Source organism: Gastrolobium bilobum, unplaced genomic scaffold, assembly GCF_033153095.1.
Source record: "Gastrolobium bilobum isolate Gb01-03AN ecotype WA unplaced genomic scaffold, APGP_CSIRO_Gbil_v1 utg56912, whole genome shotgun sequence".
Taxonomy (NCBI): domain Eukaryota; kingdom Viridiplantae; phylum Streptophyta; class Magnoliopsida; order Fabales; family Fabaceae; genus Gastrolobium; species Gastrolobium bilobum.
The window spans coordinates 20,434-36,848 of record NW_026899809.1 but is presented as its reverse complement, the minus strand read 5'-3'; the positions used below and the strand labels follow the sequence as shown (position 1 = coordinate 36,848).

Below are 16,415 nucleotides of genomic sequence, written 5' to 3'. Positions count from 1 at the left end.
ATCCACGAATCCAGTGGAAAAATAAAAAAAATTAATTTACAAATAACAATATGAAACATGATTTAAACTTAAAAGAGAAGTTGATGACCACAATATGACCAAGTTTGAACTCAACCATAATCCTCTCCCTTCTTTTGTTTAAGGCGACTTTTTGACTCATTTGTTCCTCATTAATTAATTAATAATCAATTTGTCCCTCATCTAGAAATATCCACACCTCTTTAATCGATTAACTTGAAGATTTAATCGATGAAATGATCAAAATTCAGGAATAACATTGACCCGAAATTTAATGGATTAAATATCCCTCTTAATCGATTAAATTTAAGGATATTTAATCGATTAAGACACAATATTTAATCGATTAAATGTCGGCATAAATCCTATATCTTGCCATTTCTCAGTCTCATTTCAAATATTATCATTTTGTAAACTAATATCTCTCTTGTTTGTCATCTGTAATCCTTGCAATCACGATTCTATTTTATCCCACCATCTCTAAAGCTTTAATATTGTGAAATCATTGTCATTGAACAAGTCCAGACCCCCAATTTCAGAATCCTACTCCCAAATTCGTGTGAAAGATGAGCACAAGTCCAAACATGTATGTAACAATGGTCTACTATGATGGAAAGCATTATGAAGGCCCCAATGGTGTTCAATTTAAAGGAAAAACAAAAATGTTGAAAATCAAACGGGACACTACATACAATGAGCTAAAGGGGAGAATTCACCAAAAATTAGGGCTGCAATGCGTTCAGCGGATGATGGCCAGGGTAGAGTATACAGTTGGTAAGGATGTTATATACTACATTGGTAACGATATATGTGATGATGAAGATGTGGAATGTGTCATAGATACATTTGTTGACCGAAAATTGTTTTCCGCTCGACAAATAATAGTGGGCTCTATTGTTTTATATATATATATATATATATATATATATATCAATTTTTATGTGAAAAATAGTATAAGATTAACTTCTGCAGTAACATGAGAAGTTGAATCCCCTTTGTTTAATAACCAAAATATTAGTATAATTCATGTTCGGCCTTGTTTAGAACAAGGGCTCCTTTTAATTTTAAGCAAACACAAAAAAAAAAATATATGTAAAATATTCTCAACTACTAACAAATAAATCAATAATAATAGATAAAAGAGTAAATATCCAAATTGGTCCCTGACAAAAAACTCGGTATCCATTTTAGTCCCTAACAAAAATAAATTAGTTGGATAGTCCCCAACAAAGACAAATAGGTCCCATGTTGATCCTTCTATTAATCCCAAACACACAGCGTCATTGACGGAGCTGGAACGACGTTGGAGCTGGGATTAACAGAAGGATCATTTGGGATTTATTTGTTTTTGTTGGAGACTATCCAACTAATTTATTTTTGTTATGGACTAAATTAGATACCGAGTTTTTTGTCATGAGCCAATTTGGGTATTTACTCTAGATAAAAGAAAAAAATTATTGAAATACAAGGTAAAAAAATATTAATTTATTTATCAATGGTTAACAACCTTCCCTACAATATCATCATAAAAATTCACACATAAGATTCTCTAATTTCTTTGACAAGAATAAATGTACGAGGCTTGAAATGTATAGAGGAAGATAGAAGGTCGTGACTGGTCTATTTTCCTTTGTTATTTTAAAATTAGCATTGATCTTTTTTTTGGATTCAAACTGATAAATTTTCAGTCACAAAAGAATAATTTTACCACACCGCTTTAGGCTCATCCTCTAATTAATTATGTTTGTAAATTTCGGAAAATCTTTAAATAAAGTCAAATTCATATGTTTGGAAATTACCCTTTCCGATCACACCTGAGTTTTCAAGGTTCTCCCTCTCTTGTGTGAGGGTTCAGAATTTGGTGGCGACATTGAAGGCAAAAAAATTAATTTATTGCAAATTAAATAAAAAATTACAATTTTATTGTTGTTTTCAAATTATTTACAAATGTATTGCAGGATGTCACGCCCCGATTGGGTGTGACTATTCACGTCTAATGTAGGTTTTATACCCCATAAAAACACGCCTAAACGTAACCCAATCTTACGTCACGCCTGTAAGAGGCGTGACCTTGTTAGTTGCAAAATCCTTCGAAGAATCCGTATGGAAAACAAACCAAATTAACCACTAATAAAATACCACAATACATGGTGCCAAAAGTTCTCCACCACTTTGTGTATTAAGTCGTTGAATAAACAAAGGTTAATATGCTACGTTGCCTACGAGTTGGGGATGCACTTGGCATTAAACGGACAAGTCCAAAAACAGTGGTGGAGCCGGGCTCAAGGCCAAAAAATTTTACGTGTATTTATTTTTCTAAACTTTAGTTAGTTCACATAATAATATATTTAAATTGGGGACAAATTCATTTATAAATTTTTTTTTGCAAATTTTTACAAATTATACTATATACTCCGGAAGTACATAGTGTTACCTAGTGTACTTTCGAGAGTACATACCGTAGTTTGTAAGAGTTTATAAATAAAAAGTTTATAAATATATCTCTCCCTATTTAAATTATATTAAATATAGAGCACATGAGCAGGCAGTACCAAGAAGAATTATAATTTTATTAAATTTAATTTTTATAAAAGTAAAAATTGAACACATAACCTAATAACTTACCCAAATCTCTTACCAAAAATATTTTAAGTTTTAGATAGGGCCAAAATACAAATTGTAACTCGGGGCAAATTATAATTAATTATATAATTACATATAATAAGTATAATTTGTTAAAATTTAGCTTGGGTCGATGCCACACCGAGGATGTACCTGACTCCGCCATTGGCCAAAAATGAGATATGGAGAATTAAAAGTGAGGAACCATTTTTTCCACCCACAACAAGTTGGGCGTCATACCCCTAGCGGGCGTTTGGTATGGGAGATGTTTTTTTTACCAGAAAAAAAAAAAAGTTACCTAGAATATGGCAGGATTTTTTTTATCTCGGAGAAGTTACAAAAAAATGTTTGATAGGCTAAACTTGTTTAAAAAACACGTCATCTTGTTTAACAAACCAAGACGGAGACACCCTCTTATAAAAAGAACGTTTAAAACAAGGGTTTGATGTTTGTCATTTTAAATGACATAAGTTATGTCATTTTAAGATAGAGATAAACACAATGAATGTAAATCATTGGGAGAAAGTGGGAGGTTTTATTTAATTTAAATTTAAAATAAAAAATTATTTTGTGTCTATCTCTCTCTTAAAATGACATAACTTTATGTCATTTAAAATGATAAACACTTTTCTCTTAAACCAAATTTTCAAACATGGTGGATAATTTCATAATTTTGTTCCATATTCCTACATATATTCCACAACCAACCAAACATAGCATTATAAAAATAACTCAACATTTTTGACAAAAATGTTAGCCTACCAAACATTTTTTTGTAATTTTCCCGAGATAAAAAAAATCCCGCCATATTTGGATTTGGATTTGCAACCTCTCAAACTTTCCAAGAACGTGGTTATGCAACCTCTGTCAACTTGCTGTGGGTGGAAAATATGGTTCCTCACTTTTAATTCTCCATATCTCATTTTTGGACTTGTCCGTTTAATGCCAAGTAGGGTTGGCAAAACGGGCCAACCCGGCCCGACCCGACCCAACCCGCATTCAACCCGAAAAAAACGAGCCGGGTTAGGGTTGACTCGAAAAAAAAAGGAGCCAGAAAACCCAACACAACCCGACCCGAGTCGGGTTAGGATTGGCTCGCGGGTTGGCTCAAAAATATGGCTCGTGGGTTGACTCGAAAATAGGCTCGCGAGTTGGCTCGAAAATTGGCTCGCGGGTTGGCTCGAAAATTGCTCATGGGTTGGCTCGTTTTCAGCCTATTTAAATGACCCTGTAGTATTAATGCACCTGCTATGTAGCTTCCATTAGCTTAAACAAATGGTTACAAAATGAGAAATAAAAGCAAAATATTTTAGTTTCAAATTTTCTTCATAACAAATTTGCATCAACATCCAGAAACAATCAGAATCACTTGCTACCAGGTGGGTAAGATATTTGAACCAAACAGAGCCAGCACAGCCTAACAATATAAAAATGGCATGGATGTGAGAAGATTAGGGACTTAGATTTAGAGAAGGAAGAAAAATGATGACAACATGTGTGGGTTTTGTCCATTTTGTATATTATATTTTGTATTCTTTTACGTTGGCTCATTTGACCCGCGGGTTGGCTCGTTTTTTCACGAGTTGAAACGAGCCGGGTTGGCTCGGGTTGACAGCTCGTTTTTGACAACCCTAATGCCAAGTGCATCCCGAACTCGTAGGCATATTAACCTTTGTTTATTCAACGACTTAATACACAAAGTGGTGGATAACTTTTGGCACCATGTATTGTGGTATTTTATTGGTGGTTAATTTGGTTTGTTTTTCATACGGATTCTTCGAAGGATTTTGCATCTAACAAGGTCACGCCTCTTACCGGCGTGACTGATGATTAGGATATACCTTTTTTAGGCGTGTTTTTATGAGATATGATGCCTAAGCGTGAATAGTCACGCTCAATCGAGACGTGACATCCTGCAATATATTTGTAAATAATTTAAAAACAACAATAAATTCGTAATTTTTTATTTAATTTGCAATAAATTAATTTTTTTGTCCGACATTGAATCTCAAACTGTACTTACACTCATCTAACTCAGCTTCACCCTCATCTAACTCAGCTTCACCCTCCATGTTTTATAAACAAAAATTCAAGCAACTGTGGTCCCAGTCATTTATTCATTCTAATTAAAGGAACAAACTTTAACCATTATTTTTGGAATCAAGTTTCAGCAACAACAATTGTTGGTATTTTTATGCCAAAAGAGCTATCAGGAGAAGTTAAGCATTATATGACTGTTAAAATTGCTAGTTCTCACATGCAAAACTCCTATTTAAATAAAAACTGGTGCTATAACTATAGTACAATGAATCTACTCTTGTCAAATAATAATTGCCTGCTTTTGAGAAGTAATAATGGAGAAAACAAAAGCTATGGGAGGGAAACCTCGAGGGGTGGCACAACTGGAAGGTGTATGATTCAATTCCTAGGCAAATCAACTTTGAGTCAGTGACATAAAACCTTCGCGCTCTACCCCACGAAGGGATTAGTCTCAAACGAAGGGATTAGTCTCATCCAGATGGGTAGAGATACCCAAACAAGAGGGGAAGAATATAACAAATGTGTTCCACAGATTACCAATAGTCTCCACAGGAGCAAAACCCATCTTTGAAATGATGAAATCGATATCCATCCCTCATGATAAGTTCCCTTGAGGTGACAAAAGACAATAGCTTTATTACCAAGTGACAATCATGGCAAACACGGAGATTCTTCATTACATGTATAGGCATCCAAGATGGCAAACTGAGCAACCCAAAAGCAAAGGCAAGTTTTTCACTATGGTATTTCTTACTCCTATGAGCAGAAGAGACTGCAGTAATATATCTACCTGTATCTTCTATCTTCTTCATCATCTCCTCCAGTTTTACATAAATTTCCTTTATCTGTGGATGACTAGTGTCATCTACAGTGAACACATGTACCCTGTTATCAACCTCTATCCAGCTACAACCTGGACTCTTTCTAATTCCTTTTACTTTCATCAGCTTTCTCATGTCAGCAACACCTTCTAATTCTCCACTCTCAGCATATATATTTGCTAGAAGTACATAACCTCCAGAATCTTCAACATTTAGTTCCATCAACTTCTTCACAGCAGTTTCTGCTAGTCTTGAATCGTGATGGATTCGGCATGCTCCTAGTAGAGCACCCCAAACAGTGGCATTTGGCTTAAAAGGCATTTCATCTATCAAATTCTTGGCCTTGTCTAGTGACCCTGCTCGTCCATGAAGATCTACCATACAAGCAAAGTGTTCATTTGTTGGAGAAATGCCAAAAACTTGAGTCATGGAATCAAAGTAATGTTTCCCTTCAACTACAAGCCCCATGTGGCTGCAACCAGATAAAACAGCAATATAGCTTATATGATCAGGTTTGCACTCCGTTTTCAACATATCCTCAAATGTTTCAATTACTTTCAAACCTAAACCATTTTGAGCAAATGCTGCCATCATAGCGTTCCAGGAAATCAGGTTTTTATCGTATATCGAGCCAAAAACTTTCTGTGCTTCTTTGATTTGTCCACATCTTGAATACATGGTAACAATACTATTTGCAACTGAAACATCTGAACTGAGTCCAAACTTTATAGCATGAGATACAACTTGTATCCCAAGTTTTATAATAGCCAAGTCAGCACAGGCCCTGATTGAGGTTGCAAAAGTGATCCAATCTGGTTTGACTCCTTTGCTTCTCATCAAAACATACAACTTCAGGCCTTCTTCTGCAAAGCCATGTTGAATGTATGTGCTTAACATAGAGTTCCAAGTTATTACATTACGCTCAGGCATTGTATTAAAATATTCCCTGGATTTGTCAATGTCTCCATTCTGAGAGAATGCAGTGATCATTGCCGTCCATGATATGGTATCTCTAATTGGCATTGATTTAAATGCAAGATTAGCTTTCTCAGTATCTCCACACTTAGCATACATTGTAATGACTGCATTCCCTACAGGAACAGAGGAATCCATCCCACATTTGATTGTATATCCATGAAGTAGTTCACCGATGGCAGCATAATTTTGACCTGAACAAACCCCAAGAACCGTGGCAAGAGTAAAATCATCCAACGCCACAGAAGCCTGCCTCATTTGGTTAAATAGTACCAAAGCATCTCCATCAAGTCCAAACTGTGCAACCCCATTGATCAAACAAGTCCAAGAAACTTGATTATGTTCCCCTAAACTGTTAAACACACGCCTTGCCAATCCTAAGCATCCACATTTCACATACATATCTATCAGACCACTTCCATAAAACGCATCCAGGCTATGTTCCATGCGAAGAATCCGAGCATGCAAATGGGTACCCCAATCCAGATCAGAAATGCTGGCACATGCACTAAGCACACTACCATAAGTCATGAAATTGGGCCTAAAACCCTGATTGCACATCTCTACAAACAAACTAAGACAGTGAACCCCAAGACCATGTTGAGAGAAAGCTGAGATCAGCGTGTTCCAAGAAACACAATCACGTTGAGGCATTCGAGTGAATATACTTAGAGCTTCATAGGGTCCATACGATTGAGAATAACCATAAATTATACTGTTCCAACAAAACAAACTTGGGCTTTCAATGATGAAGAAAACAGTCTCGGCCATAGTGATTGCTCCACACTTAACATACATATCAACAAGGGAATTCTGAATACAAGTTTGGGTTTCTAAACGTAACTTGATAACATGGGCATGCAACTGAAGAGCCAATTGAGTGTTTCCAAGGCAGCCACAAGCCTTCATTGCACAAGTAGATGAAAAGAGATCATAGTTTTGAATTTGATAATTAGAGTCCCGAAGCATTGAAGCAAAAGTTTTGATGCTATCCTCAGGGTGCCCATTTTGACAATAACCAGATATCATGGTGGTCCAAGAAACAGAGTCTCTAACTCTCACAGGCATTTCATCAAACAAGTGCTCTGCTTCCCTCATCCGACCCGAATCAACAAAGGCATGGATCATTGTATTCCAAGTAAAGTTATTACGATCATTGGCCTCACTGAAAACCAGAAAAGCATCATTTATCAAGCCACAGTTGGAGTACATGTGCAGTAGATTGTTTAGTAAGAAGATGGAAGCGTCCAAACCGGAGAGTATGAGTTGGGCGTGAAGTTTGCGTGCAATGGGTGGAGACCCACAAATCTTGAAAGCATCGTAAAACTTTTGAGATATTTGCATGTAAGACATTTCACTTGCGAAAGAGAAGTACCTCTATCACTATGCATGTCCCACTTCTAACATAAATCTTAACAATTGGCATATGTATGATTTAAGTGTTCACGTGATGAAGGATTCGTTTATAATTTTTTTTTGAATTTTTTTATAAATTACACTATGTTCTTTCAGAAGAATATAGTGTAATCAGTGTTCTCCCGGGAGAACATAGTATAGTTTGTAAACAAAAAAATTTGTAAATATAACCTGCCCTATGATAATAAGTAACTTTTATATTACAAGCATAGGCCTTGTTCATATCCAATTAGATTAGATTAAATGATGTTGTAGTCCTTGTTTTATGAGTTCCTAATTAATTAATGAAAAATATTCTTCTGTTGTCGCCCCATAAATTTGTTTTTACAACAACACATAAAAGGTCAGGATATGAAATGCTAGAAATTCACATACCGATCTTAGTGTAAATATGTTTGCTGCAAATTTTTTGATCTACAGCAACAATAGAAGTGACGAACCTTTAATTAATTTATTAAGGTAAGGCACTTTTTAGAAGCAAACTAATCAATTAACACAAGCAGACATAACAGTGATTTTCCGTAACGATATTATGTAAAGAAAATTTATTTAAGAATAACATAGGCGCAAGGGCTAAGTTGCTTAGTGCAAAGTTTATAACCGAGTTGTTTTTTCTTCTATATTGTTACATATAATGTTACATTGAGGAAAGGCAGAAAATGGGAATTAAGAATGGAGGAGGTGCCACACGACTTGCTCATAATTCATCTCTGGATCCTCCATCTCTTCCAAGATCATCGAAGGATGCATATGCCTTAATTATTGACTCATAGATCTTAATCCCTTTCAAGTATTCATCTTTGTTCAGAAACTGCAAAAAGAGAAATAATGCTCACGTCAAAGTTGAACTCCAAACTAAATGCAGTTACAGTAAATGCTTGCAGAAGAATGGTAGTGAATTAGTATAGAGGAACACTAGTGCAATTTCACTTCACAGTTCACACACTAAAAAAAAAAAGGAAGGAAAAAAAAACTTGATTTCTATGCCACTGATCTGTAAGAGAATCTGTCCAAAAAAAAGACAAAACATTGTGATTTTTTGTAACCACAACGTTCTGGCACTAACTTCTCCCATTAGGATACATTGTATTATATAAAAACATTTTCCTACAAACTAATCTCTGGTCTGGCAAATAAGCCATAGAAAAGGAGGCTAAAATAAACCCAAGTATGCCAACAACTGAATCAAGAAACAAAGAAATAAATTAAAAGATAAAATCAACCTGAAAAATTCGTGTCCAGGACTACATTTTTTTAGCCATAATAGAGCTAATTCAATGCATCATCATGAAAGCCTTATCTTAATTAGGACTTAAAGCATGTCTTAGTTCTAAATAACAATTCGGACATATCATTCTACAGACAATGATATCATTAGTGTAGATGAGGATACTAGCAAAATGATCAATTATGCACACAATAAATTAAAGGAATCACCTCATTGTGGTCATGGAGTAGAATAGGAGTGTTTGCCATAGGTGAGAATCCAATTGCTGGCAATCCAAGATTGCGGAAGTAGCGCGAATCTGTAGAGGCAGGAAAGACCTCTGGCTTACCAAGTTTCCCACCAGCTTTTTGGACTGCGTTTTCTAACAGTACCCACCAGGGATTGGAACTGTCAGTTTTAGTGAGGACTGGTTTCCCAGACGCATCATGCACAGGTACCTTCTGTTTGAACTGCCCAAGCTAAAAGATATGAGATGGAGAATCTAATTAAGGGGTAATTTGTTTTGAAAAAGAGTAAAGTTTTTAAATAATCAATCATGTTGCATACAAATAAAAATTTGACTGAAAGTGATAACGCAGAATGGCAGTTGTAACCATCCTTTTAAAGTCAGTTTATTCCAAAGACATTCTTTATCCTTGCCATTATCTGGTAGGTCAATCTGTGATGTTAAAATTTAAAACCCACTTTACCATTATCTGGTTTTTCCTTCTCCATTTAAATTCATAAAGCCTAACCAGAATTAATCCCCCAAACAAAACAAATACCATAATAAATGTCTTCCACTCTTCCTTCTAGCTTGAATAATACAGAATTTGAATTAATTTATTAATTTCAATATATTTCATTTTATTTATTTTTATCATTTGCTCTATTAAACAATTGTGCAATTACAGTCATCCGAACATGTTAGACAAATACACACACTTACATCCACACCCACACCCCACACAAGTACACAAATCAAAAAAAGGAAGGCACCTGCAGCAGGCAGAAGCTTGAAGGATTCTGAATCTAACGAACAGAATAAAATTGAACCAATTGACACAACAGACCTTATAATGAACAACATACAGAATACTTCAATTGACGCAAACCACCAATAGAATGGTTAATTACCCGAACATCTAACCAACCTAAGCAGTAAGAGGATACAAATCTATCTTTTATAACTGCTAGGTAGATACTTGGCAATGAAAAGGTTTATCTATTATTTGAAACAAAGCAAGAAAAACTTCATAGTTTTTTATAAGCTTTTAAGTTATATTTTATGCGGAATTCAGAATAATCAAAATCACATACTTCTAATAAACTACTTGACATTTTGATGCTCTTTCTATTTAACTTTGGCTTAGTACTGGTTAGAAATGGTATCTTCAGCCCTTTTTTTCTTTAGTTTACTTTGTTCTAGACCAAAACACCGAGCAACATCACCCATGACATTAACTTTTTCTCATTGAAAATGAAAAGGTATATAAATTGCAGAAGATGAAGGCTATAATTAGATATGTTCTAGTATATGTGTTAGTTCTAAAAAAAAAAGTTCCAAGGCTTAATCATCGATAGAAATGCTTCTATGGCTGCAAATTTCTATGAAAGTGAAAGGCAAAGCAGTGAGCCAACTATTAGCTGGGTGTATTTACAATACATGGAGGATAAATATAAAGCAAAGAGTGGATAATTAGCCAATTACACTGAATGACATATTGCGCGAAATAGGTGCCCATTCTTCAGCAATGCGTCTCTCCAATGATTCATGATCAGCAGTTGGTGGTACCCTAATATCAAATCCAGCTTCTGCTTCAGATGGCTGCAAATTCATGACAAAACCCTGGTGGACAGCAAAAGACAGACAGAATATAATGATCCAGGAGGAAATTTAACCATAATATTTTCTGGGATCTCTTAGCGCGCGCACACACACATGCGATATCTGTCATTATCTTTGTTTGTGGATTCCACACAAATGAATAATTGAACATTGATATGATAATTCTATATCTATTCATATAGTAACCACATTATATATTACACAAGACAAGGCAAGCTTGATGGAGTTGACTTACAGTTGGAGATGGAGTTCCAGCCTTCAAGAAGGCCATATTAACAGAAACCACATCCCCTTCAGCCTTCAAGCCAGCCTTGACCAAGTCGAATTGCGAGGCGCGAAACCTTCTAATGCTTTCAATACTCTTCAAGAGATTCTCCATAGCAGTGTTATCATACAGCTTGGCACCATGGCCTGGTGCCCCAACAGCCTTGATCACCATCCACCACGGGCTCCTCTCCGCATAAAACGCCCTGTAGTGCTCATCCGGCGAAGCCAACCCTGTCCATTTGTAAAAACTAAATGAATTAGTCAAAGATAATCAAGTAATGTGAGACGATCTCAGCAGTTCATAGACAAATCAACAATTATCCTTTCCTCACTCCCTATCCAAATGTGCACATCACTTAACATGAGAGAATCCACTCAGATTGAATAATATGTTGAAAATTTTCCTATCTGTGGACAATATTTAGTAATTAGTTTTTACATTTTAAAGTTAATCGAGTTAATGGATATTCCAATTTAATTAATATGATGAACTCATTGTGATCATAATAAGTTGAGCTTTTAACATCTATTGTTATTAGGCCTAGTTAGGTATCACAGTGTAGGTATTGGTGTCTGACCGGAGTAACATGATGGACATTATTTTCAGGCAGTATGATTATGAGATAGCCTAGGCCATGGATGGTTGGGCAATATGTTTTATCTATATTGTGGTATACCTGGATTATATTAAACTGTCAATCAGGTTGAAATTATCTTTGTGGGAATTATCCCCAGTGGTCCAAAATACAGATGAAATGTTGTCCATTTTATTTTGGCCATGGAAGTGAAAAAGTTTACAATACTTAAGGAAAAAGAGAAAATGTATTCAGTTAGCTTCCGCATTAAATTAAGTTGAACATGTTGCGCTTACTATCATATAAATGTTAATTAACCGGCTGCAGACGAGGCATTACAACCGGACTCAATGATGGATGAACTCAATAGACACTATTGACTAGGGTTATGCTAGGTCAATCTTTAGCCTATTTATATTCATGCTCCCATCACACCAAGATTGTCATTTTCGGAATAAGTCATGGAGAGAAAGATTCTAGTAGTCAAATCAAATTTTTTCGCTCAATAGATAAGATGATACAATGATATTTAATCTATCATGCATTTGTGATTATTTTTATCGAATGAAATTATTACATAATATAATAAAATTTTATTTACCTTCATCAAGAACTATGGCGACATTCAACTGGCGAAAGATCTCAGATTGAGAGAACTTTCCAGCACCGTCGTGACCGCCAATCTCTTCGTCGGGGGAGAAGGCCAAGTAAACGGAGCGCGGTGGTTGAAAGGGTGGTTGTTGAGACTTGAGGCGGCGAATAGCTTCGAGGTATTGCATGCCTACACACTTCATATCCTGAGAGCCTCTGGCGTAGACGCGACCGTCGGAATCGATGTGAGCAGTGAAAGGGTGGTGGGTCCACTTGTCATGTTCGGCGGGGACCACGTCGGTGTGAGAATAGAGAAGAATGGAAGTGAGGTCAGGGTTCGTGCCTGGCCATTTGAGAAGAACTAGTGGCTTCCCTGTTACGAACTCAATGGTTTGGGATTCAAGTGAGAGGGACTTGGCTTCTGATGTAAGGAATTCCACTGCTTCATTGTAACGCGGGTTGGGTTGGGCAGTGTTGATTTTGAGGTATTGTTGGAAACGAGATATGATGGTGTTTTCTTCTTCCGATGATGATGATGACGATGATATTGTTATTGCTAACAAGAGCGCGAGGAGGATGTTTCTGCAATTAGACTTCATTGTTAACAGTTTACACTCAGCACGCACACACTCACTGATTGCTTCTTCTCTTTCTTATCTCCACCAAGGTGACAAGGTTGACCTTTTTTTTTTTTTTTTTTTTTTACTGTTTACGCTAGGTTATATTTATAATTTTATTTTTTTACACCCTCTTACAATTATATTTTAATATCGTCAATTTTTGACAATCAACGATTATTATTTTTTACAAATTAAATTTATTAATTAATTATTAATTTACAATAAATAATAACCGTTGATTGACGAAAATTAACGGTATTAAAATATGGTTATAAGGGATTGTAAAAAAAAAAGTTGTAAGTATAACCTTGCTTATATTAATATAAGTAAATATCCTTTTCGGTCCTCAGTAAGTATTATAATGCCCGCTTTAGTTCCCAGTAAATAAAAAGGTTATTCGTGATCACTAAAAAATTTAAAGTGGATCCATTTTAGTCCTTTTGAGGGACTAATGTGGGTCTTTTTTAAATTTGTGAGGGACCATGATTTCAACTAAATGGATCCATTTTGAATTTCTTAGAGACCACGAATAGTCTTTTTATTTGTTAGAGACTGAAGCGGGCATGTGAAATTTGCTGAGGATCAAAAATGATATTTACTCTATTAATATATATTGTAAATAATGAGATTCATATATTATTAATAGGGGAAGGATCCGTTTACAAACTTTTTGTACAAATTTTTACAAATTACACTATCTTTTGCCGAGAGAAGATAGTGTAACATGTGTTCTCCGGAGAGAAGATAATATAGTTTGTAAGAGTTTATAAACAAAAAAGTTTGTAAATATAACATGCCCCTTATTAATATTGTAAATAGTGAGATTCATATATTATTTTATCTCTCTTATTTTCACATAATCTCATATGAATTCTATACTTTTTTTATATACTTTTCTATATGTACATGAGATAAAAATATGTGAGAAATATTAATTAGGTTTTAGTTTGTCCTTTAACATGACACAAAAAAATTTCTTACACACACAACATTTTGTGGAGCCTGCACTTTCTAAAGCAAAAATAAAATAAAATAATTAAGCACGCAAAACGAATCTTTATAATATTATACAATCACTTTTCCTACAACATAACTCTTATAAAACTATATTAATACCGTAAATAATTCATTTGGTTTATTTTAACCAACTCGCTTGTTGTTGATCCGGTGCCTATTAGCATTTGCACTTGCATCAGATATACTCTTTCGTTAGGTGAAGGGACAAACATGCTTTTCCATTTGCATCATATAATCTTCAATTTGTTTATGAAAAAAATAAGATGAAACTACATTTTTTTATTAAAAAAATGTTTTTTTTTTACTTAGTCTCTGGAAAATCTAGTTGTCATCATATTAGTCTATTGAATTTTTTTATTTTTTTTTTATCAAATTAGTCACTAAAAAAACAAATCACTAATTTCTTCCTCTTGTGTTACCACTTTAGTCTTTTGCGCGAATAAATTTGGCGATAATTTTTTAAGGGAGTGATTCGGTAGAACAAATCTTTGCAAGATTAAGGGTACGTTTGATTGTGTTTTAGTTTTTTTGTTCTTAAAACTGTTTTGTAGAATAATTAAGGAAATAGTTGTTTTCTGTGTTTTTTTTGTTTTGAAAATTAAAAACCAAAACAGAAAACAAAAACAACCCAAATGTTCTCTAAATTTGATTCTAAAAACAAAAAAATAATAACAGTTTTTAATTTTTATTTTACAAAACAAGTCTATCAAACGAGTTTTTTTTCTTCTAAAAACTAAAAAACTGTTTTTAAAAACAGTAATCAAACAGAGCCTAATATAGTGATAGTTTAATCTTGGATGGACTAATTTGGTGGCAAAAAAAGGTTAAAAAACTAAAGTGGCGATACCTTAATTTTTGAAGAACCAAATTAAGGGTTTACTGTTATATTCATTTGCTCTACGCAAATATTCCCCACATTAAATCCTTAAGTTGTATATACATAGAGGTTCGATTTTTCTGCAGTCGCTTCACGTGCAGTAGTGAGAAATTTTATATATATAGGGTTCGCTTTTCTATTGTCAATGTAGATAACTTATCTACATTGAGCCTAAAACAACGTCGTTTAGAGGTGGAAATCAAGATATTTTTGTAATTATAATTTATTTCAGGGTTATAATAGTCTTTTTCATTATAATTTTTTAACCCAAAACGATATCATTTTGAAAGAGAATGTAGATAGCTTATCTACATTCACTTTAGAAACGTTACTTAAAGCCATATATATATATATATATATATATATATGTATATATATATATGTATATATATATATATGTATATATATATATATGTATGTAAAATTATATCTAAAGTTGTTGTATTTGTATCAATGACAGATGTATGATTATGATTCTCTACATTTAATATTTTCACTTTATATATGATTATTATTCCTCACATTAAATGCTTTAACCTATATATATATATATGATTATTATTCCTCACATTAAATGCTTTAACCTATATATATATATATATATATATAATTATTCCTCACATTAAATGCTTTAACCTATTATTCCTCACATTAAATGCTTTAACCTATATATATATATATATATAAAGTAAAAATATTAAATATAGAGAATCATAATCATACATTTGTCATTGATACATGTACAACAACTTTAGATATAATTTTACACACATATATATATGTATATATATATAAGAAAAATATTTCTCAAACACCTTAAGATATATTTATCTCCGTATACCTAAAAAATTTTATTGTTTTATTTTTTAATTTTCTTATATTAATTGATTTATCTTTAAATGGTTATGATTCTTTTTTTTATCTCTCTTCCTTTATCACCATTGATATATATTTGTACGATTTAGTTAAGCCCAATATATATATATATAGGTCTTTATTAATCTCATGCAATAGGAGAGAACTCTCTCATACAATAGAGATAATGATGTGTGGGACCCATCCACTCTAGAAAAAGAAAAAAAAGTAACACGAAAATCGATGTATATGTAGGAGAGAAAAATCTCTCATACAACATAAGAGTATATTTTTCCATATATATATATATATACATATTTCATTTTTTCTACGGTCAATGTAGATAAGTTATCTACATTGAGCCTAAAACGACGTCGTTTTGGGAGTGAATGTATATAACTTATCTACATTTACTGTAGAAACATTAAAGTCATATATATATATATATATATATATATATATATATATATATATATATGGGAAAAATATTTCTCAAGCAGCTTGAGATAAGTTTATATCCTAACCGTTATTTTTTCCAATCAACAATTATTATTTATTGGAAATTAATAATTAATTAATAAGTTTGATTCTCAATAAATGATAACTGTTGATTGGAGGAAATCAATCGGTTAAGATTTAGTGTTGAATTTCAAAGTTTGATACGA

General features: G+C 33.6%; 2 protein-coding genes across 3 annotated transcripts; both read right to left on the bottom strand.

The window, feature by feature from the left end:
- Positions 1–5,213: 5,213 nt before the first annotated feature.
- LOC133293724 (pentatricopeptide repeat-containing protein At2g13600-like) lies at positions 5,214–7,829 on the bottom strand. The gene has a single exon (XM_061492326.1). It carries the CDS (start codon positions 7,827–7,829, stop codon positions 5,214–5,216), a length of 2,616 nt encoding a protein of 871 aa, XP_061348310.1.
- Positions 7,830–8,419: 590 nt separating this feature from the next.
- LOC133293722 (uncharacterized) lies at positions 8,420–12,992 on the bottom strand. 2 transcript variants are annotated; one of them, XM_061492324.1, is made up of 5 exons: positions 12,392–12,992; positions 11,184–11,446; positions 10,811–10,948; positions 9,330–9,578; positions 8,420–8,703 (listed from the first exon to the last, which is right to left on the bottom strand). In XM_061492324.1, the coding sequence occupies exons 1-5, from the start codon at positions 12,978–12,980 to the stop codon at positions 8,590–8,592; spliced, it is 1,353 nt and encodes a 450-aa protein (XP_061348308.1). In that variant the 5' UTR covers positions 12,981–12,992; the 3' UTR covers positions 8,420–8,589. The 2 variants fall into 2 exon arrangements, with proteins under 2 accessions (XP_061348308.1, XP_061348309.1); XM_061492325.1 differs by having other exon boundaries at positions 9,330–9,569.
- Between the last annotated feature and the right edge of the window lie 3,423 nt (positions 12,993–16,415).